Genomic DNA, 27992 nt, shown 5'->3' with positions numbered 1-27992 from the left:
CTGGCGCTAAAATATAGTTCCACCGACCGACCTGAAATTTTACACAGTTATTTTAGGACCCAGAAGGCCCCCGGATATCATACTGGAACTGGAATTTGAATTTTGTCCAACCCTAATAGATATATTTTTTAGATCTCAGCTGGTAGTTGAACAGATGTTTATTGATTTATCGCTATAGTTTTGGACTTTATTGGAAGAGCCGGTATGAAGTTAGATTTTTTTCAGTAAAATGCCTGATTTTCAACTATTTACCTGGTGGACTAATTTTAGTATAATTTAGTGGCATATGAATGATCTTTAATAGAACTAAAAAAGAGTAAAATTTCTTAATTTAAAGAAAATAAGGATTTTCAAGAAAAAAGCGTTTTTCTAAAATAGTTCTAACTTTTTATAAACTCAAACGAAAATGACCAATACACTTTACCAATAATTGATAAATGTATGATGACTAAGCAGCCAAAAATTTAGAGATGTATCTTTATACCTTGTGGTTTTAGAGCTGTTTTTTTTTAATTGAAGGACAGCTGCACGCTTAATTTTGAGTTACACTGTAGCTGTTCGAAACCAAGCTTACAAATGCTCATTACAGCTTAAATGCTATTTTTGGAAATTTTGAAAGCATGAGATATTATAATTATAATTTTTATATGTAAAATGCAAGAAGAGGAGGCAAACTTTGTATATGACACATAAAACTTGTCAATTTTGCTTTCAGAGAGTAACAATTCGCGATTTTAGCTGTAGTTAGCAATTGCGATGAGTGAGGAATCAGCGATTATAAAATCGCCAGTTATGACCATATGAAAGCGAATCTTCCTGCATTTTACAATTAAAAAATATCTTTATAATATCTCATAGTTTCATAATTCCGATTTATAAATAGCATTTAAGCTGTAATGAGCAATTGCGGATCGTCAAAACTTGTGGAGCATATTCTGGTTTTGGTTTCCATTCCGAAAGCCTGAAATAATCAGCTTATAGTAACAGGTTATCAGTAACTACAGTTTTTATTCTCAAACTTGCCGAATGTTATTAGAATTTGTGTTTAATTATATGTTTTTCTACTTTTTTGAACTGTATAGTGCGTACGTTCCATTTCGAGAAAAAAAATCTGGTCAAATGCATTTGCTCAATCGTAAAAATCTAATCAGATTTAAGCTGATAGAGACCAGGGAATCGTTTGAATACATTCAGCAAAGTGTTTTGACGTGAACATCCAGTGAGATTAGCTTTTCAAAATTTGTTTGCTGGAAACAGTCACTGCCTGTCGTTGCCGTCATTTATCCTTACCTTTAAAAAAAAACTATTTTCTTTGGCACTCTTACGTATTGAAAATTGAGATTTCTGTCCTCACCAGCCCCTGCAGAAAGTCTCGTTTATTCTCTAGCTACGACTCTGCTTCCTATCTATGGCATGACACCGCTACTTCCTTCGGTCCCTGTTTCGGTGGCAGTGGCAGCAGCTCTACTAAGGTCTCTCACCACTAAATTATCAAGGGACCCTCCCTAGATGACGCTCGTTTTAATTCGTTCATTCTTCGTTAACGTTGAATAGTTTTGCCGTAATACCTCATCGGTAATGCATTTCCCCTGAGGTCACGTATCTTCCGGACAACCCTCTGTTCTTCACGCTTTTACAACACTCATTCAACACCGAACACATTACCACACACCATCCCGCTCTGGCATAATGTCTCCGACCAACCGACCGACCGAACCGTTCCTTGCTTCCCCTTCTTCTATGTAGATCTACCGTACCTTTGCCGCCTCGCACCTTCTTGCTCAATCCACAAATCTACGACATTAGTGCAAACCCACCACAACACAGCAGCATATCTGGCAGGCAGTCGCTGCGGACGTCGTCGGTGGAATAGCTGGTTGGCGCGTGAGCGAGTGTGATCTAAAAAACAGCATAGATATGCATTCGTTCTTTCCCCTCGCTCCCACACCCTTCCCATTCCATTTCATCAAGGCAAACACCCGTAGTCGTAGCACACCCTCGGAATAGTCTCACTTTACATTATTATTTCCTATACAATAACTACTATACGCTGCCTTTTGCCTGCTTCTCTTTCCCCCCCACCAAATCTGTGTAATCACATTTAGAGTGTACTTAATAATTTTCAGTCTTATTTTCTTCCTCGCTCGTTCACTATATTTTTTCCGCGCTGTTTTCCCTTGGTTCATTATTTTTTATCATTACTTTCCACACTGCTACTACACAACTACTACCAACTGCAAATCAATCAGTTTCACCTGAAAACCTTTTTCGTTCCTCTCGATTGCTGGACTGCCCTACCCACCTAACTTACTCGCTACTCGCCCCGTGGTTCGTTTCGGTTTCGTTGGCCCCGTGAACGAGGGATGTGGGGAAAAAGCAAGCCGCGCAAACAATAAACAAAAATATGATTTACTTTAAATCGATGAGGTTTAAAGGTTTTTTTCTTCATCTCTCCCAACACACAGTTGCTAGGCTTTCGATAAGCCGTTCCAAATATCAAGGCTATAGGGAAAAAGGTGGCCGGAACGAATCGAACGACGCTAGGTTTGAATCGATTGGTGTGAATCAATCGAGTTTGGAAATCGGTTTTGCACATCATAATTGCACGTGGGATATCTCTCGGCAATGCGATCGTTACTTTCGAGTTTGACAATGTTAATCGGCAATATTATTTAATTGGATTGATGGTCTTTGTTGTGAGCTATGATTTTGACGCGAGCGAACCGGGCACAATCGAACGGGTAATTGCGGTTTTCAGTGTATCGGATTTATTGAATTGTATCCGAAGTGTTTGGAAAGTTTAGCCAGTTGATGGGGGAACGTTCAATCGGTGCGAAGGCACGATTCCCTGCCATAATGCGTCTTTGAATTTCTCTGCTGGTATCATTTTTGACGGTCACCAGTGAGCCCAAATACACGAACTCATCGACCACCTCGATTTCATCACTGTCAATCTGAACTCGGGGTGGAAGGCTAACATTGTCTTCCCTAGAACCTCTTCCTTTCATGTATTTTGTGTTTAATGCGTTGATGGCAAGTCCAATCCACCAATTCAGCCTTCAGTCTGATGTACGTTTCCGCCTTCGTCTCAAAGTTCCGTGCCATGTTGTCGATGTCATCGGTGAAGCCAAGAAGCTGTCTTGATACGCGTGTTTATCCCAACTCTTCTGATCACACCTTCTAACGCGATGTTGAATAGCAGACACGAAAGTCCATCACCTTGCCGTAACCCCCTTCGAGATTCAAAGAGACTCGAGAGTGTCCCCGATACTCGAACAACGCACATCACTCGATCCATCGTCGCCTTGACCAATCGCGTCAGTTTATCTGGAAATCCGTACTCGTGCATAATCTGCCATAGCTGATCACGATCGATTGTGTCGTATGCGGATTTGAACTCGATGAACAAATGATGTGTAAGCAAGTTGTATTTGTAGCATTTCTGCAGAAACTGCCAAATCGCGAATTTGAACCCATGAATTCCTGCTGGTATTGCCTAAGAAATCTCTTGCATATGGTGACAGGCGGCGGCGTATAATTTGGGAGAGTACCTTGTAAGCGGTGCTCAGCAGTGTGATCGCGCGGTAGTTGCAGCAATCCAACTTGTCGTCCTTTTTGTAGATTGGGCATACAACACCTTGCTTCACTCCTCCGGTAATATCCCCTCCTCCCAAATCTTGGCAATTACCCAGTGCAGCGCTCTAGCCAGTGCTTCACCACCGTATTTTAATAGCTCACTTGGTTGTTGATCTACACCAGTTGCTTTGTTGTTCTTCAGTCGACCGATCTCCTCCTCAACTTCCTGAAGATCAGGGGCCAGTAGCCTGTCGTCTTCTGCACGTGCTCCAAGGTCTGTTGACGTGCCACCTTCGTTTTCTGCTACATCAACTATGAGGTGCTCGTCATAGTAATGCTTCCACCTATCAATTTTATGGAGTGACCATTTTACGGATGTTGTTGATCTTCCGGACGACGGTTCCATGGCTATCTAGGTACATGTTTAAGTCACGATCACAAATTCATTATTATATCACAGTTCCTAATGTTTTTGGAAAAAACTGCGGAGCTCTACGATCAGTTTCATTGATTAACTTCTTTTACGGATGTTCTGGACTTACCAGAGGATGGCCCCATGGCCATTTGGATCCATGTTTATGTCATGACCCCAAAATATTTCTTATAAGCAGTCCCACATGCTTTCGAAAAAACCGTAGAATTCTAGGATCAGTTTCGAGGGTTGACCATTTTTAAAGATGTTCTAGATCTTGCGGAGGACGGTCCCATGGCCTTCTGGGAACATGTTTATGTCACGACTGCAAATTAATTTATATATGACAGTTCCAAGTGTTTTCGAAAAAACCGTGGAGCTCTAGGATCAGTTCCATACATTGACCACTTTTACGGATTTTTCGGATCTTCCGGAGGACGTTCCGATGGCCATCTGGGTCCATGTTTATGTCACGATCCCAGAATCATTCTAATATCACAGTTCCTAACGTTTTCAAGAAAACCACGGAGCTCTAGGATCAGTTTCGTTAATTTTCCACTTTCACGAATGTTCCGGATCTTTCGGAGACGGTCCCATGGACATCCAGGTTCATGTTTATGTCACGACCCAAAATATTTGTTTATATCACAGTTCCTAATGTTTTCAAAAAAACCGCAGAGCTCTAGGATCAGGATCATGGATTGACCATTTTTACGGATGTTCCGGATTTTTCGAGGACCGTTCCGTTGTCTCCAGGATCCATATATAGGAACCATGACTGTATTGTGAACATTTGTGCCCATTAATCTAAATTACAGATCTTGCGCCACTTGCAAAACCCTACAAACACACCTTTCAAAAAAACGTGTAACAACTCTTTTCGCTTTTTAAAAATGTAGACGACTCTATTTTCAAGTTCATCTAGAAACCCTAGGAATTCTAAAGGTACCACAATTTTTGAAATTCATTAAGAAATGGCTAAGTTGTGCCATTGTAAACATGCCATTACACGTTTTTCGTAGGCATCGTGTTCGGAGTGTTAAGATGTTCCGCAAATTTCAGTGACAGAGACCTTCAGAGAATTTATGAAAATTTCCGATATATTTCAGAAACTTCACAGAAGTTCAAAGAGTTTCAGGGAAATTTAAAGGTGTTTACGGGAATTTTATTTAATTCCGAGCAGTATCGAGATCTTCAATAGAGTTAGGGAACATGCATAAATGACGTAGCATTTGAGGGGGGAGGTGGGGGTTTCAGAATTTGTGACCGGTAATGTATTGGATATAGCCAAATACGCTACGAGGGGGGGGAGGAGGGGTCTAAAATTGATCAAAAATATGCTACGTCATTTATGGTTGCTCCCTTAGGAAAGCTTCGAGAAAATCAAGACAGGTCAGAGAATCAAAGGGCAGTGCAAATAATTTCAAGGAAGTTGTAGAAACCTTAAAGAAGTTTCGAGAAAAACAGTGAATTTCCGGATCAGTCCGCATCGTGCTCTCTTGCCGTGCGGATCTATTTGCTTTTTGCTGAAGGAAGTGTTACTACTACCTAAAGCTACAACAAATTTAAACAGCACTTTTCAGTGCTCAACCTGTAAAAAATTTCTACCTTGTTCAACTCTTATTCCTCTTCGATCCTTGTTTGGACCCTACCCGAGGTAATCCTTCTTGGATATCGATTTGGAAAATTCCTCTTCGATCCTTCAGATTCTTATAGTAATCTGCTTGGAAGTCGATTTGGATAAAAATTTACTGCCGCCATGGCGCCTAAACGCAAAAGAAAGGGGCAAACTCTTGACCCCCCTTCTGATGAAATTAATTTGAGTAATCAATTTGATTTGCTCACGGATGATGAGAATGATCCATCATCCAAGAAAAATTCTAGTAAACTTTCCCGGCTTAATGCCAAGAAGGAAAAGATTCCCCCTATTGTGATAACCACTACCGATTTCCATGCTCTTCGCATGGAACTTTTGAATTTCGTGAAAGTTAAGTTTTCACTACAAATTGGACGTCGGGGTGAATGCCGTGTATTAGCTGAAACCTTGGACGGATTTAAATGTCTTCTCAAGTATCTTACTGAGAAGAAGCACAAATTTTTTACTTACGACACCAAAACTGAACGTGTGTTCAAGGTTGTCATGAAAGGACTGCCCAGTGGTGAATCCCTGGATCAGATCAAAGATGAACTGGCAAAATTACTTGGAGTTGTGCCACTCCAAGTAATCAAAATGAAAATGAAATCCCGTCCTGGCGATTCGCGCAACGGGATTTCTAATGATTTTTATTTAGTTCACTTCAAGTCTAGTGAACTAAACAACCTTAAGGCCTTAGAAAAAGCTAGCCTTATGCTCCATGTCCGAGTGAAGTGGGAACACTTCAGGAAGACTGGAGGAAATTTCCAAAACCTCACCCAGTGCCGTAAGTGCCAGGGATGGGGTCACGGAACTAAAAATTGCTACATGCCAGCTAAATGCATGAATTGTGGTGATTCCTCTCACGCAAAGGACGACTGTCCTGTGAAGGAAGATCCTAAGAAATTTAAATGTTCAAATTGTGGTGAAAACCACAAATCCAATTTTTGGGAATGTAAGACTCGCAAAGCGATCCTACAATCTCGTTCTAACCGTCAGGTAGGAAACGCTCCACGTTTCCGACCAGGTACAAATTCCTCTGCTGTTAACAACGGTCAGCGAGGAACAAATTCTACATTCGTACCCGTAGGTACAAATATCTCCCCTGCTTCAAATGTTTCATCTGTACCTACTCCCCTCGCTGCTAACAATGTTCAGCGAGTTAATGGAGCTACCTATGCTGCTATTGCACCGGGTAGAAATCAAAATACTAACCAACGTTCTAATGGAAATTTTGACAATTTTGACTTAGGAAGCATTACTGCCCCCAAAATGGAATTTTTACAGAATTCATTAATTGACATGATTTCTGATATGCTTAAATCTAACTCCATGTTTGATGCTATTCAAACTGGAGTAAAATTTGCAAATAATATTGTCATGACTTTAAAATTCAGTAATGGATTTTAAAGCATTAAATATTGTAAATTGGAATGCTCGATCTCTTAAAGATAATGAAGACGAGCTATTTAACTTTTTAAGAGTTCATAACGTGCATATTGCCGTTATAACTGAAACGTTCCTTAAACCTGCCCATAAGGTTAAGAAGGACGCAAATTACTTGATTTATAGAAATGATCGTCTTGATAGACCCTGTGGTGGCGTTGCCATCATTATTCATAGACGAATCAAACATAAAATTCTTTCTTCATTTGAAACCAAAGTTTTTGAAACTTTGGGGGTTTCTGTTGAAACAAAATTTGGACAACTTACGTTTATAGCTGCCTATTTGCCATTCCAATGCGTAGGCCAGCAAAAGAATTTTCTCAAGGGTGACCTCCAGAAACTTACCCGTCATAGGTCTAAATTCTTCATTATTGGTGATTTTAATGCAAAACACCGCTCATGGAATAATGCTCAAAGCAATTCCAATGGTAATATTCTGTTTGATGATTGTTCTGCAGGTTATTACACTATTCAATATCCAAACAGCCCAACATGCTTTTCTTCTGCAAGAAATCCCTCCACTATTGATTTGGTCTTAACCGATTCATGTCAACTTTGTAGCCAATTGGTTACCCATGCTGACTTCGGTTCTGATCACCTTCCAGTAACTTTTGAAATATCCCAAGAAATAATTTGTAATCCCAACAGCTCTACTTTCAATTACCATAGAGCTGATTGGGAGCAGTATCGAACATTTATGGAATATAACTTCGATCCAAACATTCCTTTGCAAACCAAAGATGAAATTAATTATGCTCTTGAATCTCTGACTACTTCTATAGTTGAAGCAAGAGCTGCCTCAGTACCAAAATGCGAGGTTAAATTCGATTCAATTATAATAGACGATGATCTTCAGCTCTTGATCCGTCTTAAAAATGTCCGTAGGAGACAATATCAAAGAACACGCGATCCTGCCATGAAAGTTATCTGGCGGGATTTGCAAAAACAAATTAAAAAGCGATTCTCTGCCCTGAGGAACAAAACTTTTGAAAATAATATTTCTAAATTAGACCCGAGTTCCAAACCCTTTTGGAAACTCACAAAAATTTTGAAAAAACCTCAAAAGCCTATTCCAGCGCTTAAAGAAGGTGGTAAAATTTTGATCACAAATTTGGAAAAAGCTCAGAAACTTGCTAAGCAATTCGAGAGTTCCCATAATTTCAGTTTGGGTCTTACTAGTCCTATTGAGAATCAGGTTGCTCGGGATTTTCTGAATATTTTCTCTCGGGAAAATATTTTTGATGATTCCTGGGGGACTGATTTGGACGAAGTAAGGTCTATAACTAAAAAGTTTCAAAATATGAAAGCTCCAGGTGATGATGGAATTTTATATATCCTCATAAAAAACTCCCAGAGAGTACCTTGTCTTTCTTGGTAAAATTATTTAACAGATGTTTCCATTTGGCATACTTTCCTGATAAATGGAAAAATGCAAAAGTTGTTCCAATTTTGAAGCCGGATAAAAATCCAGCTGAAGCTTCTAGCTACCGCCCAATAAGTTTGCTTTCTTCAATAAGTAAACTTTTTGAAAAGATAATTTTGAATAGAATGATGCTTCACATCAATACGAACTCAATTTTTGCAGATGAGCAGTTTGGATTTTGCCATGGGCATTCAACTACTCATCAACTCTTAAGAGTTAACAATTTAATTCGTTCAAACAAATCTGAAGGCCACTCAACTGGAGTTGCTCTTCTAGACATAGAAAAAGCATTCGACAGTGTTTGGCATGAAGGTTTGATTGCTAAATTGAAAAAGTTTAATTTTCCACTTTATATTATGAAATTAGTTCAAAATTATTTAACTGACAGAACTCTGCAGGTAAATTATCAAAATTCCAAATCTAATCGATTACCTGTTAGAGCAGGAGTTCCTCAGGGTAGCATTCTTGGGCCTATATTGTATAACATTTTCACTTCGGACCTCCCTGATTTGCCTCAGGGTTGCCACAAATCTTTGTTCGCTGATGACACAGGCATTTCCGCTAAAGGAAGAAGTCTTCGTGTTATTTGCAACAGACTGCAGAAAAGTTTAGATATTTTCTCTTCTTATTTACAAAAATGGAAGATTTCTCCCAACGCTTCCAAAACTCAACTTATAATATTTCCACATAAGCCTAGAGCTTCGTTTTTGAAACCTAGTAGTAGTCACATAGTCACTATGAACGGAGTTCCAATTTCCTGGTGAAACCAAGTGAAATATCTTGGATTAATACTTGACCAAAAATTAACTTTTAAAGATCACATTGAGGGCATTCAAGCCAAATGTAACAAATATATTAAATGTTTGTATCCTCTTATAAACAGGAAATCCAAACTTTGCCTGACGAATAAACTTCTAATATTTAAACAAGTTTTTAGACCGGCCATGCTTTACGCTGTGCCAATATGGTCTAGTTGCTGCACTACCAGGAAAAAAGCACTTCAAAGGATTCAGAACAAAATTCTGAAAATGATTTTGAAGTTGCCTCCCTGGTACAGTACAACCGAAGTACATAGAATTTCGAATGTTGAGACTTTAGCACAAATGTCCAACAAAATAATTAATAATTTCAGGCAAAAATCGTTGCAATCCTCAATTGCAACGATTAATTCCCTTTATACTTAGATAAGATTTAGTTTTAGTTTTTAGTTTTAAGATATCAATTGTTATACTGACATGCAGGTTAAAAAAACCTGTTTAAAATACTGAATTGCCAAGACATGAACAATGTAAAAACACTTAGATATATATCATAACAATTAAGGCTGGTACGTTACTGCAGTAACTGGAGCACCTAGGTTAAAATGAAATGTAATTTATTTTGAATTTGGAACAAATAAAGAGTTAAAAAAAAAAAAAAAAAAAAGTGAATTTCCGGAAACTTCAGCAAAGCTCCGGGAGAATTTCTGGAACGTGATACAAATTATATTAACATCCGTAAAACGCGAGAGTATTTTAAGGGTGTTATATCATGGAGATTTCAAGAAATTGCATAAAAAAAATGCGAGAACTTTTAGCAAGCAGTGATATTTTCCTGAAATTCCAGAGAACTTCTTATAAATTTAGATATTTTTAGATAATTTCATAATATTCAGCGAAGTTCTGAATACTTCGAGGACGATCAGATAGTTTCAGAATAATGCCATTAACTTAAGCAAATTTGCAGCGACTTACAAGTAGTTCCATGGAATTATGGGGTATTCCAAGAATTCTATGATTGCTCCGAAAACGTCAGAAGTATCAGGGAATTATGAATATATATAAGAAAATTTACTGGATTATTAAACAAATATTCTTCAGGTAAGCATAGATAAGTTCAGAGAAAACTAGTGAGTGTTTATAATGGTTATAATACTTAAGGAAAATTGTCGAAACAAAATTAATTAATCAATTTCAGTCAAATTGCGGGTTCTTAACAATTACTGATAAATTCAGGGCAGTCTAGGGAACTTAAAGAAATTCAGTAATCGTTGAGGCAGTTTCAATAACACCAGGAAAGTATAGAGTTTGGAGAAGTTTAAAATTAGTGTCGATAATGTAAGGGAAGTTTTATGAACTTCAGAAAAATCTTGAGAACTTCAGTGAAAAGCATAGAACTATATTAATTATTTCGTTCTAATTCCATGAAAATTATGGGAGCATAAAAGTTCCAGAAATTTAGAAAACTTCGGAATCTTCACAAAAGGACAGTGGTCTTCAGAAACATTACTTCTATGGAGCTTAAGATGAGATACGCGAACTTCAGGAAATTTTATGAACATTAGCAAAATGCGGGAGCATTTGAAAGAAGTTTAGTAAGCTCCGAATATTGGAGGAATTTCAGGGGTGTTCAGTTCTATTAGTTTCAGAAAATTAGTTGGGACTTTAAAGCAGTTACTTCAGATACGTTAAAAAGTTATTTGAGGTCTTCGCATGAGTTCAGAAGTTCACTGAAGTTTAAACATTTTTAGGACGATTAAATTAAATTCAGCGCCGTACAACAAGCTTCATGAGAACTGGAAAAACTTTAGAGAAGTTTTGAGAATTTCTGAAAAGAACAGAGTTTAGAGAACTCCAGTGTATTGTTAAACCTCGTTAGTTAGATCGTTAGATTAACGTTTCATTGACTTCAGGAAAGTTTGTGAACTTCCAAGTGGTTCTGAAGATCTCAAAATAGTCCATTCCATATTCAACGGAGATTTCCATTGAAATATTCCTCAAAATCTCGATGAAGCTATCCTCAGAATTAAATTTTCTTTTAGTTTTCCTCGGAATTACCTTGAAATTCTACACAATTAGAAACCATTTGGAAAGCTTCTCCGAGTATTCATTGAATTCATTTCAGATTTCCTTTTGATCTCACTCCTTCCCTTGGAATTCTACTCACATTGAAAGTCTCCTAACAATGCATTGGCATTTCTCCTTACACATTCCTTCGATTTCTTCTCATAATTTGTTTGGCAAACTTTCGCAATTTATTTTCCGAATTCCTTTGAAGATGTCCTGGAGTTATTTTCAGATTTGATTGTAATCCTCCTTTTAGTATTATCAAAAAATGTGCAAGGACTTGTGCTCCGGATTCGTTTTTTTCCCACAAACTTTATGAAATTATCCTAAGAATGCCCTTGGAATTTTCCGGTGAAGTTCACAAGAGTTGTGCTCCTCAGAAATTCCTAAGATTTTTCGTAAAATTTACTTCTAATTGAATTCAGGGTTTCTTGAAATTCTACTCAAAACTAAGGCTTCACATGAAATCTAAAGCTCCTCAGAACTACTATGAAAACAGATTGCATTTGATGTTTTTCTGAAGGTTTTTTTTTCCAGAGCTCCCTTGGAATGATGTCCTTATAAATTATATTAAAATTCCTCGAGTCTTTAAAACTGTGTATGGAATTTGACTCCAAATTCTTAAAAATTTCTTGAAGTATAATAACTTTTTAAGGGTCTAGTCCAGAACTAGTCCAAAATTTTTTTTTTTCGGAACACATACATGTTCCAAAGCAAAAAAAAAAAAACATTTCAAAACTCTGTATTTTTTTAAATTTATTTGTTTTTGAAGATTAATCCACTGTGAATCTATAAAGTTCAAAGTGTGAATAGAAATAATGAGAAAAAATATATGCTTGTATTTTAAAAATCATTATTTTCTTTAAAATTTTCATTGTAAGAAAATTTTGAAAATTTTCTGAGACTTTTAGGTATTTTAAGGAAACAAAAAAAATCCTGAGGATTCCCTGTTTTTGAAGTGAGTAGACACCCTGACTTATACCGTCGGTTTGTTTATAAACTTTCTATTGAATCTTTCACTTTAAAGGCTCATGTCGTACATAAGTGTTGACGAGATACTAATTGAATAAGACTAAAACACCAATAAATTTATTTGGTGTGCCATCATAACGACTCCTTTTCTTCTATTAGGTCACTTTTTAGTCACTATTTTTACAACTATAAGTCACTATTTGGTCACTTATTTCTGACAGCAGTGATCGCTACCAGCCCTGTACTCTTCTATTCGTTGTGCCCTAGTTTGAAGTGGTTAAGACGTGGTTAAGTTCTGATGCATGGTCGTTATAGGTGTCTTTGCTTAATATTGTTGCTAAGGAATCTAATTTTGACTAACAAAGGGCCGCGCCTTTGGAGAGTGCTCTAACTCTTCGAAGGGTATACATAGCAGGACCTTTCAATTGACAACTGTATCAAAACCGAAGACTTCATTATTTCTCAATAGTGATGGGATAATACGACATGCACTAAACTAAGGGCACTAAGGATATACTACAATAGACCAGATTACTGGTCGCAGTGGTTTTATCTACAGAACAAAGGAAAACAAAACTTGTGCGATTCTAGAATCTCATTTGTTAATATCGTCCCATAATCAACTTACAGAATTTAACTTTTCATTTTAAACATAAAATTTAACTTAAAAAATGTCTATCAGTTTGAGTCCTGATATGCGTAATTTGTGTACCGATGAAACTAGACCTAATTACACTAAGTGGTGATAACTTCACAGCTATAGGCTGGCAATTTTTATGGTGCACCAATGCAGCCATGAGTTGAACAGTAAACATAAACGTACCTCCGAGTGGTTGACTCGGGTCTGCTGCAAAACATTCATGCTTCCGTATCACCATCAGATCGACTTTCCTCCATGGAGTAGTGCTTCACTACTCTCTGCACAACACCATTACGCGCTGGTTTTACTGTGCTTTTTCCTCTGGGCTATTGTTTTGCGGCTATTTACGATAGGAAATGAAACAAAACAAAACCCAGCGTGGCATGTGTCTTTGCGGCACTACCGAAAGGTAAGCTACGAAGCCCATTATTGTGTTCCCCATATTCACTGTACAACTTCCAACGAACAATCGTCCCCTTTCACCACCGTCTCCCTTCGGCGGCAGGCATCCAACAGCAGCGGGAACCCGCTCTAGTGGAAAACTATTCCTCCTGTTGTGTCCCTTCTCTGCCCCAGCAGCTGCGATGCGCAAAGTAACGACGACGACGTCGACGTCGTCGTCGCCGTCGCCATCATCCATCCGCGTCCGTACATATTCGTTTTCATTCATTTCTGTTTTCTTTCAATGGTCCAACCAGAAGGGGGCACTCGAGCGGAAATCACTGAATTGTGGGTATTATGTTATGCTCTCCGACGCAGGCGAAAGGTTGTGTATGGCTAGGTAGGTCGGTATAGTAAAACCATATGCACACCGGTGAGCGAGCGATGCGCAGTTGAAGGAAAACCGAAGAGCCAGGGGGAAAACGACCCATGAAGGCACACACTATGGCGGAATTAACATATTAAAACGGTGACACGTGCCACCACCACCATTGCCACCCGCACCCTTATCGTCGTTTGGCTGTACATAGTTTTGTTGTTAGTCGTTGACTGAGTTTTTTTTTTGTGTGTTGATGTTATAGGTACCGCTAGGTGGATGATGGGAAAAGTTTGATTCCGGTGAGAATTTTACGTTTTCCTTGGACTATGGTGCTTATGTATTGATTTTTATCGTTGATTTGATAACCTATGGGCGAATGGGGCAATTGTGCAATCTTATTTTTCATGATCTAATAGCTTGCATCGCAATCGCAGTCGTTGGTTAAGACAATTGAGCAAAGAAATACCGAAATTAGAAATGCAAGTGGAGTTGAAATGCGATACGATCTGCTGTGGCGTTCAGGGAACAATCAAGCCATATAGTCATCATGGCATCGTAAAGAAAAGAGTCATGGGTGAAAGACTCGCTTGGCTTGGTAAAAATGCGCAACTGAGCGTAGCCAGGCAACATGTACACCAACGTTGATTTTGAAACCAAATGTACAGAAAAAGCTAATCGTGCCATTTTTCTTTGTTTGTTCTCTTTCAGATGGAAAATTTATCCTGGAACTGGCACGTGCCCGCGAAGGTGAAAAAACCAGCTGGATCTCGGTTCCTCGCAAAACCTTTTGGCCACCGACGGTTAGCTCCACCAATGCCAACTTCCACAAGCACGAATGTTCCACTTCGCTCAGCTGTAAGTTTCCTTGTTTTCCCCCAAATGAATATCCTAAACCTGCGTTTCTTTCCACTTTCAGTTTCCGACGATAACAGTTCGGTACAGTCCTCCCCATGGCAGCGGGATCACTGCTGGAAGCAGACCAATCCCAGGTCGAACATCTCCAAGGAGATGTCACTGTACTACCACCGGCCGAGCTGTGTTCGGTTTAAGCTGTCCCGGGACGTGTGGAAGCGGTTACGATTGAAACGGAGGCGACCGTACGAGCAATCAGCCGCCAACGACGTTGCACTGGACTATGAGATTATTAGGGATAAGGACGTGCCTCCGGATGCTACGGAGGCCGATGCAATGGAGGTCAATGGGAAATCACCGGAGACTGGCAGCGATGAGGATGAGGAAAAGGGGATGCAACAGGCCAACGGAGGGGGAGGAGGGGTTGTGGAAAATGGAACGATAGATTTCAAAATTCGCAAACGAAGAGGGATGTTGAAACGGAGCAAGGAACTGGGGGTGATAGTACAGCAGCTGACTGTACGGGTAGCAAATAGTACGAATAGTGCACCTCGGATGCCACCTGCTGGCATGAGGAGTATGCTAAGTTCGTCTCATCAGCAGCACGTATCACCTCGGAAAAGAATACTCAGAGAGCTGGAGAAAGTCTCGCTTGAAGATAGCAGTACTATGAAAAGATCTCGTTCGAAACCTGGCAGTAGTAGTACTGTGATCACGGCGACGACTGCGACGCCCCTTGCGTCGGTTAGTAGCAATGGAACTGGCAGTAGCAATCCCAGTGGTAGCAGTAGTAATAGCAACGGTAAGCTGACCAACGGGGCGTCAGCTGTAGAATCACGCACACCATCGATCCCAACGACGCCGGTTTCTCGGCCCATCAGTAGCTACAGTATAACCTCGTTACTAGGGCACAATTCGTCTAGCGAAAGCAGCAACAACAGTAGTAGACCCAAGCAGGAAACAAACACTACAACTAGTCATCATCCGTACCAACAACTTCAACCTTCTTCGCACTATCAGTATCTCGGAAAGGACGTCATAACGTCACCGAAATCTCCCTCCGATGCGCATCTAAGTCAGAGGTACTACGGTAAGAAGAAATCTCCCAGCTATGGTTCACAGAATGCAGCTTCCCCAAATTCTGCTACCGAATACGGTGCTGGATACGGCATGGTTCGGTCACCGGATCTTAGTCCCAGTCCAGAACATCAAGGCCATAGTTTCACACGCTACCGACAGCACCCGTACAGTATCCACCCGACAGTATCTTCCCCAAGCAGCTATTCCAGTGTGTCACGATGTTCGCCATCTCCCAATACCAATGATTCTGCTAGTTCGCCATACAGTGGAAATGCAAAGTATCGAACAGCCTACCTGGCTTCCGGTGGTTCACCTCCATCGTCTGCCAATCCGGCTACGGCAAACTCTCCTCAACACTACTCCCGGCAATCTCCGCTAAACTTTGCCCGATCTCCACCTCCTTCGCACCAAGCGAGCTACCCACCGAGCAATAGTCTTCGAAACAATGGAAAAGATTCCTCATCGTCACCTCGGGCGTCGCCCAATGTAGAACCCATCCGGGTACCAGCAACAACTCCCACTTCATCTAGTTCCACCACTCCTAGCATCCGGACTGTCCCAAAGAAAACGGCTGCCCTAAGGCAACAATTCGGGTCACCATCGTCCTCTCCGTCTACCACTGTCGATGCCACAAGACGTGAACGTTCCAACTCCAATGCCTCATCGACGTCTTCGGAAATTGCTCGTACGGCTCACTTCAAAAAAGAACTGGACTATGCCGAACGGTCCTCCGCTTCCGATGTAGTCGATGGACCACATCCCGCCCTCTCCACTTCTCAGCCCAATCCAGTGATACGCCCGAGTACGGTGATCGCATCTCCAACTCCTCACCATCCGGTACCGAATCCGTTCTATATGTACCCACCGCAGATAGCCGCATCGTTACTAGCTGCCCAGCAGTCCAGTGCTGTTCCCTTCCTGCCGGCATCGCCGCTCACATCGTACTATCAGCATATGTACAACCAGGCAGCCGTGGCCGCGGCGTATCGAAATCCCCTCTGGATGCACTACCAAGGTATATCGCCGCATGCGGCTGCAGCTGCTGCCGCTGCGGCGGCCGTATCTCCACCCAGCGCACCCCAACTTCCGCCTAGTAGTCACTCCAGCAGCAGCAGTTCCCGAGACGCACAACAACAACGAGATTCCAATCGAATACATTCCGCAGCTGCTGCTACTGCAGCCATGACTGGTCACAATAACGGCATCAGCAGCAGCAGCAGCAGCAACACCAACAACAGCAACAACAACGGTAGTAGTTCTTCCCCATCGCCGGCCGCTGTTGCGCTGAACTACAGTGCAGCGGCACTTGCAGCCTCCTCCCATCATCCGCACCATCCAATGGCGCACCATAGCCTGGCGACAGGACCGTGGAGTGTGCCGCAGCATGACGCATCGGTGTCATCTGCGGCGTCGATGGCGTCAGCCGCCAAGGATGACCTTGGAGCAGGTAGGTGTCATGTTTTTGTTGCTATGTTCAGACTGGACGGTCGCAATATTTTATAAGACTCTCTTGACGACAATTTTCCTGTCGGTAATTATTGCAACATGTTATAACTCCGTATTTATAGCATAAGCATATTTGTTTACAAACAAATTGTTAATAATTAAAAAATGGCTTATAACTACAAAAATAAGGGTCATGTGGCAGTGAGCCAGTTTTTTGGCTCTAGTGGTCCTCTAATTGGTGTTCAATTTTATTAATTCTTTACCAAATGTATTTCGATGCAAGGTTAGAGCATAGATTTTGTCGTAGGTCTACGCAAATAAAACCATGAGCATTTATTTTAAATTTGAGTTAGGCCCTTGGCGAAAAAACTAGAGCACTAGTGCCATAACTGGAACACTTATCTTATACGATTTAATCCGTAATAACAAATCCACACTCATGAAATAAATCACATCACCAACGGAATGTGATCTCATAATTGGAAAATGCACCACTAAATTACCTGAGCCTAATGTGTTCCAATTAAATCTATATGATTACTCAATTAGAGTTTATTAGGTTATGTGTCTTCCTAATAGAAACTATGTCAAAACTTTGTTCAGTGCAGTTTGACAAGTCGTACGAATACCTATATTAATTTGTGGTGTGGATTGTGGTTATACTAACTTAAACTCTCACTACGCGGCGCTAATGTGGATATGAACTGGACATATAAAAGGTTACTGTATTTAGAAAAGTTGTTTAGATGACCAAGACTTTTCGGATGGTGATCATAATAGATCAGAACTCTCTGGCGCTAGCGTGCATGCGAACTTCCTGAATATGCTATGCTTCGAAGCTTACCCCATATAGTAAGTTGCTACTCAATGTGAGTATTTTCGGAACAGGGGGTACGTTTTTTTTTTTTTTTTTATAATTACTTTATTTGTACAGGCTCAATCGAATAAACTTTACAGAGCCGATTTATCCTTTGCGTTATTCATTATTACTGTCTTAAATTTAAAGTTAAAGGAACTGGACCGAGTACTCGCGGTTGTCTCGAGGTTAGTGGAGATTTACAATTTTTTGGATGGGAAAAGGGAAGAAGGAGGTTTGAAATGTGGTTTACGATACAACTATTTAATTAATCCTAAAGCACGAAATTATTTCAATTCATCTTGAAAACAAACATTGAAAAAAAAAACCCCACACGTACAAAATACAAACTAAACACAAGGTAGGGGGTACGTGTAGAGGCCGAAAATCGCTGCTGGACGCCATTTTGGAAACAGATGTCCGCCATATATGTTTAAAAATACTGTCAAATACCCTTCAATATGGGTGTTTCCGGAACAAGGACGACGTGTAGAAATCGAAAATCGATATTGGATACTATTTTGGAATCCAAGACGGCAGGCATTGGTTTAGAAATACTGAAAAATAGCCAACAATATGGGTATTTTCAGAACGTGAACGAAGTGTTCATGTTAAAATTCGATGTCCACCACCATTTTGGAATCCAAGATTGTGGCCACCTTTTTTTTGGAGAAAAAAAAACTTTAAAATCCTACAATATGGGTATGTTCAGAACGGGGACGACGTGTAGAGGTAGAAGATATTGCTGATTGCATCTGAAATTAGACTTCTCCAAAAATGCAAACAGTCATGGTCAAATCGTTTTGGTGTCTTTGGAGTACTTATTGCTTGCATTATAAGAAATAAGTGCACCGATGACGCCAAGATGATTAGACAGAAACTCGAAATTTTATCACACTTTTTATTGTGCCAGTTTGGTGTGAAATGCGCAATAAAATGTCCGCTGCGAATGGAACCCAAGATGGCAGCCATCATTTTAAGCATAAAAAACAACAATACTCTACAATATGGGTTTATACCCTGTCCACGAGACAGTTGCGATCAGCTGACTTTTTTCTAAGAGGAAGAGGAGACAATACGGGGGCGAAAACGAACCACTTTTCTGTCAAGCGCAAACCAGCTCATGATTAGCCAATTTGAAGTGCGAAAGATAGAGATAGATAAAGATAGAGATAGAGATTAAAGAGTAAGAAGCCAGTTGTCTCCTCTTCTTCATAGACATTTTTGTTTACCAACACGGAGATGAAAAACTACCCAAAATTAAGTACTTTTTCCCTCAATTCCGGGGAAGAGCCCAATAACCCAAAATTTGAGTAAATCGCATATAGTAGTTTCCATTTAAACCTCCGTCACTCGCGCTGTTGTACTTTGTACAACACACATGAGTTTTCCATTGTCATTTTGTTGCTGAGTTACCAATCGATTTGAAACCAACGAGTATTCCTCAAAAAACTTGTTATGATCGAAACAAGCTAAAATTTGATAACAGTAAACACCTAAAAAGGCGGATAATAGGGAAAATGTAAACGGAAACCGCGTAAACTGTGACGTGGGATTTGACTTAATACGTGGGATTTGACTTAATTGATTACAACATGGAATATATCGAAATCCTTAGCAGATAGCGGACAGTAGTTCAAAATTTTCTCACTACGTAGCACTAGTATACATGTGAAATTCTCGCATGTGATACATCTCGAGATCCTGACCAGATAGAAAGTTACTGTTTTTCACAAAATTTTTCAGGAGGTCAAAGCCTATTGCTTGGTGCTAATTAGTTCACAATTTGCTCACTACGCGACGCTAGTATATACGTGAAATTCTCATATAAAATATCTTGAGTTCCCAACCAGATAGAAAGGTACTGTGTTCGGCATAGTTGTCCAGGAGGTCAAGGCTTTTTTGCAGGTGGACAGTAGTTCAAAGTTTTCTTACTTTGCGGCGCTACTATACATGTGAAACTCTTGCATATAAAATATCTCTAGATCCTGACCAGATAGAAAGTAAATGCATAAAACAAAGGTTTTCAGGAAGTCAAGATCTTTTTGTTCGTTGACAATAGTTCAGAATTTTCTCACTATGCGGCGCTAGTATACGTGCCTTTCTCGCATATTCAATAGCTCGAAATCTTGATTGACTAGAAAGTTGCTGTCTTCGGCAAAGTTGTTTAGGGGGTCAAGACTTTTCGGCTGGTAAACAGTAGTTAAGAATTTTCTTACCACGTGGCGTTAGTATACATGTACACTTCTTGCATATGCTATATCTCGATTTCCTGATCATATAGAAAGTTACTCTCTGCGACAAAGTTGTTCAGGAGGTCAAGGTCTTTTGGCTGGTGGACAGTTGTTCAGAATTTTCTCACTTCATGGTGCTAGTATACATGTGAAATTCTCGCATATAAAATATCTCAAGTTCTTGACCAGATAAAAAATTACTGTCGTCGGCAAAATTGTTCAGGATATCACAAAATTTTTGCTCGTGGCCAGTTGTTCAAAATTTTCGCCAGTGAAATGTGAAATTCACACCTGTGATATATCTCGAGATCCTGACCAGATAAAAAATTACTATCTTGAGCAAAGTTGTTCAGGAGGTTAAAACCTATTTTTGGTACACAATGTTTAAGAATTTTCTCACTACGCGGCGCTAGTATACACGTGAAATTTTCACGTATAATATATATATTTGTAATATGCTATAGCTTAAGGTCAGGAAGTAACTGTCATCGTCAAAGTTGTACATGCGGCAAAGTTCTTCCGGATGGTGAACATGCAAATGTGTTTTGTTCAAAACTCTCTCATTTTACGTTCAAGTTTTGATCTCCTTAAGTTATTTGAATGGTATGAATGGTATAACATAAGGGTTCTACTACTACTTTTAATTTCAATTTTTTTTTTCAAGTCAATTCTGAGAAAATCAATTATGATTTTTCAGAGTAAATTTTGAAAAATAGTGTAACTTTCGGTGAACTTTTGGTATACAACATTTTAAAATGATATTGTGCAATTTGCCTCTTCGTATTTCCATTCAAAATCTTTAAAATGTTCTAAAAATAATGAAAATTGGACGTTTTTAGGGCGTGCCCTTAAATTTATAATCGGAAGTGTACGGTTTTATAAATTTCTCCATTCAACTTAGCAAAAGTGCCTTACTCTCTGAGTAAGTCTCGTTGTCCGTGCAAACGTAAATACAAGGATTTTTGTGTTCTAGACCCCTCGATAAGACATTTTGAAATTAGCTTTAAATGAAAGGGAGACTCTTAACATTCATTTGATGGAAGTTTCAGCGATATTGATCCTTTAAGATAATGTTTTGCATCTGAGATGCGTGTTACCACTAATTTATCAAAGGTATACAAGTAGAACGACTTACCCCAATTTATGGTATCCTCAAATCTGCATGAAAATCTTCATCAGTAAATGAAATCCAGAATATATTTGTCTTATCCCACTTAGGCTGATGTAAATTGTTTATTTTTTTTTATTTTATAATATTTGATATGCGAGAACTGCCCGCCAATTTTTTAAAAATTTCTGAATTACTGTTCATCAGCCAAAAGATCTTTATCTGCTTAACAGCTTTGTCAAATACAGTAAATTTCTAGCTGTTTCACCTATATCCTAGCACCGCGTAGTGATAAAATTTTGTACTGTCGACCAACGAAAAAGTTTTGATCTCCTGGACAACTTTGCCGATGACAGTTTAGCAGGTCTCGAAATATATCTAATGCGAGAATTGCATGCGGAATGATGTGAAAAAAAAAATTGAATTTCTGTCCACCAGCCAAAAGGCCTTGGCTCCCTGAACAACTTTGCCCAAGACAGTAACATTCTATTTGGTCAGGATCTCGTGATATTTTCTTCTTCTTTCCATTATTTAACGTCGGTCTCTGTTCCGCAATCTAGTGCCAATCACCGACGGACATCGATTGCCATCCATTGACGGCAATCGAATGGGCAGGAAGGCAGCTTCCACACCTGCGTAGGATATCGCACCCATTCAAACACACATGGGCCGGGACCAACGGCTTTACTTTCCTTCCGAAGGAAGACGTGACCCGAGATTTTTATGCCTCAGAAAAATCCCACCGACCTCGACTGGGATTGAACCCAGACACATTGGGGTAAGAAAGCAGTCACGCTTACCACTACACCACCGGCTCCGGCTCTCGTGATATTTTATATGTGAAAATTTCACGTGTATACTAGCGCCGCTTAGGGAATTCCCAATTATTGTACACCAACGAAAAGATCTTGACTTCCTGAACAACTTTGTCGACAACTTTCTATCTGGTCAGGATCTCGAAACAAACCACATGCGAGAATTTCACATGTATTCTAGCACTACGTAGTGATAAAATTTTGAACTGCTGTCCACTAGCAAAATCTATCTGATCAGAATCTCGAGATATTTTACATGCGAGAATTTCGAGTGTATACTAACGCCACGTAGTGTGAAAATTCTGATCTTTTGTGTACCAAGCAATAGTAATTTCTTACCTGTTCAGAATCTCGAGCTATAGCATGCGCGAGAATTGTACACGTTTACTAGCGCCAAGTGGTGAGAAAATTCTGGGCTACTGTCCACCAGCCAAAAATACTTGACCCCCTGAACAAGCTTGCCGAAGACAGTAACTTTCTATCTGCTCAGGATTTCGAGATATTGTAAATGCGAAAATTGCACGTATGTACTAGTGCCACGTAGTGAGAATTTTCTGAACTACTCCACCAACGAAAAGATCTTGACTTCCTGGAAAACTTTGCCGAACACAGTAACTGTCTGTCTGGTCATGATCTCGAGATATATCATATGCGATAATTTAACATGTATTGTAGCGCTACGTAGTGAGAAAATTCTGAACTTCTCTCCACCAGCGAAAAGGTTATGATCTCTAGAAAAACATTGCCCAAGACAATAGCTTTCTATCTGGTCAGGATCTCGAGATTTTCCATGTTGTAACCAATTAAGTAAGTCAAATCCCACGCAGTACGGACACCGCTTACGCGGTTTCTTTTAAAATTTTCTCTATTATCCGCATTTTTTTTTCTGATAAAAGTTTAGCTTGTTTAGTGAAAAAAAAGTTTTTTTTAAGGAATACCCGTTGGTTTCATATCGATTGGTAACTCGGTTGCAAAATGGCAATGGAAAACTCACACTGTTGTACAAAGTACAACGCGCGAGTACTCGAGTTTCAAAAGTTGGCGCGAGTAACGGAGGGTTAACACCAGCAAAAAAAAACTGCTCTTAAGTATATTCTACCCAAAATTAAGTTTAATTCACGTAAATTTGAGAATATGCAATTTACTCAAAAGTAACTTATTGGGCTGAACTATATCGTTGGGTCGAATCTCTCGTTATTTTTTTGCCAACAATAAAAAGTGCAAGTGAGAGGCTGAACTCAATATTAAGTAAAAAGAACTCAAATTTTGGGTGGTATTTGTTCTCTGTGAAGAACTTTTGACAGATCACAGTAGAACTGGCAGTTTATTCTCATATGAATTTCTGCTTTGTTTATGTTTATATTCAGCACCATTAACACCAGATCACTCACACACTCTAGATTTCTTGCTGTCAGTTCCACTGACAAACGTCTCTTGGATCACTTTATTATCCAAACGGGCACAACCTAAGAGGAAGATGAGACAACTGACTTCTTACTCTTTTATCTCTATCTCTATCTTACTCCTATCAGCCAATCACGAGCTTGTTCGCGTTTGATAGAAAAGTGGTTCGTTTTCACCCCCGTATTGTCTCCTCTTCTCGTAGGGTACAACGTGTAGAAGTCAACTCTCGCGTAACATTCTAAAGGGCCTATCCTCGTTGATCGATTCTCTTCATCGACTTTCTCTTTGGTTTACCACGGCAACATAAACGAATTTCTCTCTAAGCTCGCAGCACAGGTCGACAGAAGATGATGTTAGCTTGCGCCTGAAACAACATACTCAATGGGAAATTCATTTGCAGTCGGTTTATTCTCAAAAGAGAAAATCGGTGAAGAGAATCGATCAACACTGATAGGCCCTTTTCTCGTGTTGCGCGAGAACTATCAATCAGCGTTGCCAGATATACCGATTTCCAAACTAGATACCGATATACAGATAAGGTTCCTCAGATTACCGTTTTTTAAGATTTTAGACCGATTTATACCGTTTTTTTTTCAAATAATCAAAATTTCTATTGCCTGCCCGCGCTCGAATTTCGGAGAAAAATTTTGTGAGAGTTTTTGTATATTTTTGAATACCTCATATTCAAAATTCTAAACAATCACCTCTAAAAATGCCTTATGTTTGATACTCTTTCGACTAATGTTTGCGTTTCCTCACCGTTTTTGGCTACCCATCAATCGAGAAATAGTCGATGGCTCTTTCCGGTAATTCCTAGGGAATCGATAAATATGTTTTAAACATTATATAACTTCTGAAAGTTTTTATTCATTTTTAAAGTTCCTGAAGTTTCATCCAACTTTTCCTGGAATTTTCTTCTACCTTACCTTGAAAGCTTCTTCAGCCTTCGTTCGAATAATTCTTTCATCTTCTCCCGCCAGTTTTTTCAACTTTCCCGGAACTTCAAGGATGCTATCAGATTTTTATTACGGATCCACGCTAGCTGCAGGCACATTTAACTAGTTCTGAAACTTCAGAAAAGTCCAGACTTTTGCGTAAGTTTCGATTAATTAAAGACAATTTCATTAACTTCTGTTGAAATTCGAAAGACCGGAAATTTCAGAAAAGTCCAGCGAACTCCAGTGAACTTAAGGAAACATCATAAATATTTTGGAAACTTCACAAGTCCAAAGAACTTTAGGGAAATTTAATGGTTTTCAGGAACTTTAGTGAAGCGCAGAGAACATCAGGACAGATCAATTAATTTCAATGAAATCAGGCAATTTCCGAAAACTTCAGCAATTTCCATGCAAATTTAGGAAACGTAAGGGAAGTTACATGAACATAAGATCATTGTGAGAACATTTGATGCTTTTTAATGGCAGTGTTGATATCTTTTAAAAATTAAAAAAAAATCGGGAGGATCAGAGAACTACAATGCTCATGTTACAATAAATTTAAGAAAATTTTGAGAGCACTTATGAGATTTCGTAATCTACGAGAAAGTCCAGAGACCTTCTAAGATAATTAGATATATTCCGGTGCTCTTATTGTAATCAGGGAAGTTCCGAGCACTTCAAAGATGACCAGAGAACTCCAAAACAGTCCCTAATTTCAGGAAAATTACAAGAACTTTTAAGGAATTTCGAGGAATTATGGAATATTTCATTCCTGCATTTTAGGAATGTTCCGAAAACTTCAGGAAAATTTCGGAGTCTTCAGGGATGCTTTTTGAATATCAGGAAAATTTTCTGGATCATTGAACATCCCCAGGCATCTCTTTCATTCGGAATTATGTTCTTGTTTCTTTCGACTGTTCCGTAAGCGCTCTGGCGCTTGGTTCTTCCAGATTGGTTCCGTAGGAAGTTTCTGCCAGCGTCTCCAGGAAGTTTCTATCGTCTTCTCCAGGAAGTTCAATTAATTCTCCCAGAAATTTCTTTCGTCTTCTTCTGGAAGTTTGACCATAAGCCAAAGGTTTTTTGTTTGACTTCTATTGGAAGGTTTTTTTCCGAGCTTCTACTGGCTTTCCCTGGAAATGGCTACTTCTGGAAATTTACTTCCGGTTTCCGAAACTTTTTCTTTGGAAGTGACATCTGATTTTTTTCCGATAGTTTATTTAAATTTTCGCCACAAATTTCCAGCTTTTCTCGAACTTCATCCAGGAGAGCTTATTTCGTCTTTCTCTGAATGTTTTTTTCAGCTCCATTCAGAAGCTAATTCAAACATTCCCCGGAGTTTTCTTCCGGAATTTACGATCATAGTTCAAAGCTAAAATTTTGCTTTGATTAACGGCTTTCTCAGTCCTAAAACACTGCAACGACTACGATGTAATCTGCCCGACATTTTGGCCATAGGTTGTGGCTTTTTTCGAGGAAAAATATTGTTTGTCGTTATTGTCAATAGTTTAGTCGTTGTTGTGGCTGATTTTCCATATTTTGGTCTAACAAAAAAAAACACTACTTGGTCACAATTTTGATCACCACTTAAGGACAACGATAATTTTAAAAATTAAATAAAAAAATAAAGAGTGTTTTAAGACTGAGAAAGCCGTCGAACAAAGCAATTCCCCTCAAATCCCAGTCGTCACCATCGTTAAAATTTTCGCTTTCAAAAACGGCAATAATATAAAATTAAATATCTAGGTAGTAAATACCGATAAATACCGATGGAACCCAAGGTGGAGGCCATCGATTAGGGAAAATTTAAAAAATACCACCATATACACGTCACCCCTGTTTCTAAAATACTCACAAACTTAGCACTAGTATGACCACCATCCGAAAGGACTTGGTCACCTAAAAACTTTAGCTGAAGACAGTAACCTTCTATAATATGGTCAGGATTTTGAGATACAGCCTATTTAGGAAGTTCATGTGCACACTAGCTCCGCGTAGTGAGAGAGTTCCGAAAGGACTAGGTCGCCTGAACAACTTTGCTCAAGGCGGCAATTTTCCATATGGCCTGGCCATGATCACGAGATTTATATAAGTAATATAAAATTGAAGCGCCTCTTGCGGCGTAGTTCCTAAATAAAATTGGTACTTCAGCTTGTATTTTTTTTTTTCATATTTGCAGCACTATTTATTGAATCTAGTATTGTATATTTCCTCATCTTTTCCAGAGCATCTGTTAAGCTTTCGGCGGTATTGTACATACTTCTTATTCTATGAGCGGAAATATGATCACCAACATTTTTCATCTCACTTCTAGGGGATTAATCAAAGTATAGAAATCGTCAAAAGTAGCATTCAAAATATAAAAAAAAGCTTTGCGGAGGACACTAAAATCAAGAGGGCGTTTGGAAATATTGCATCAGATTACGCAGTTAACTTCTGATTTGTTGGGTTCAGTAAAAACATTACCGACATTTAGCTAACAAATTTTGCTGAGATCTCAACCACACCTTTCGCTGTGGTCTCAGCAATAATACCGAGCTAATCAGCTATGCGATTTTTTTTCAGTGTTTAAAAGCGTTCTTCCCATGTGACTAAATTACGTTCAACCATGGATGCCAATCTAATCTATACTAATCAATACCGTTTATTTTTTTCAGATGTTCCTCTCAACTTGTCGAAGCACTAGAACCAGGCGTCGATGCTCGAGCAGTGATGTGAAAGGCTTCGGGGGGAAAAGTAGAAACGGTTCAGTAACTGCATCAGTTACCTCAGAGGCGATGCGATCTAAGTTGCAACAGGAAACTACGCCTAGCGTACCTTACGAAACAAACGAAACAAAACTCAGTCATTGCATGATCGTCGTCACCGTGTCCAGTATGTTCATGTAAGTGTGATTTGTGGCTTTTGGAAATCGCCTTATCAGAAAAGAAAAAAAAAATCTAAAACAAAGAAAACGAAAATAGAATGCAACATTTTGTGTATATTTATCGGAGAACGTGAACAAAAAATCGAACTAGCTGTATGCTTTTTAGTGTTGGTGTGATTCCGCATTGAATACATATGTACATCGTTTTTAAGAGCCTATATATATATTTGAAGTGAAGAGAACAAGAGACATTTTGGAGAAGGGTCCAGACTACAAAAAATTAACAAAAAACCCAAGGTTTACACTATTTTCCGCAGATAAGGAAGACAAACAAGAAGAAAACTATTTTTGCTAAAAGTTGTAATAAATTATTGAAAAAAAAAAAGAAATATGGAGAAACTATATACATGTAACATATATACACGCATCTACATATACACGTACAGAAATATTATATATACAAAAAAGGAAAAAAATTAAAACACAAAAAAGAATGGTTTTTATTCGGTACATTTTAGTACTGAAACTATTTCACTTTTCGAAAGTGCTTGGAGAACGTATTTTATGACGTCCTAAGAGAAGCGAGTCAATTCTCAGCAAAAAGGAAAATGGTAACGAAAACCATTTTTAATTTACTACTCTGAGAATAATAAAAAAAAGTGGTGTCATCTTTTGGCGAACACTGCGTTTCGCCCGAGGTTCGAACCAC

At 39.2% G+C, this 27992-nt stretch overlaps 1 protein-coding gene across 1 annotated transcript in view; it reads left to right on the top strand.

Annotated features, from left to right (window-relative positions):
- LOC135707386 (protein hairless-like) overlaps positions 1-27382 on the top strand; it is a 115893-nt gene extending 88511 nt beyond the window's left edge. Inside the window, exons 2-4 of the mRNA XM_065229204.1 lie at positions 14396-14542; positions 14604-17066; positions 27075-27382. Of these exons, the coding sequence (XP_065085276.1) occupies positions 14396-14542; positions 14604-17066; positions 27075-27103 (2639 nt within the window). The 3' untranslated portion in view covers positions 27104-27382. The remainder of the gene's footprint in view (positions 1-14395; positions 14543-14603; positions 17067-27074) is intronic.
- The last annotated feature ends 610 nt before the right edge of the window (positions 27383-27992 follow it).

Source organism: Ochlerotatus camptorhynchus, unplaced genomic scaffold (genome assembly GCF_037179485.1).
Source record: "Ochlerotatus camptorhynchus isolate MF236.1 unplaced genomic scaffold, CSIRO-AGI_Acam_v1.1 ptg000024l, whole genome shotgun sequence".
Taxonomy (NCBI): Eukaryota; Metazoa; Arthropoda; class Insecta; order Diptera; family Culicidae; genus Ochlerotatus; species Ochlerotatus camptorhynchus.
This window is presented reverse-complemented; position numbering and strand designations above follow the sequence as displayed.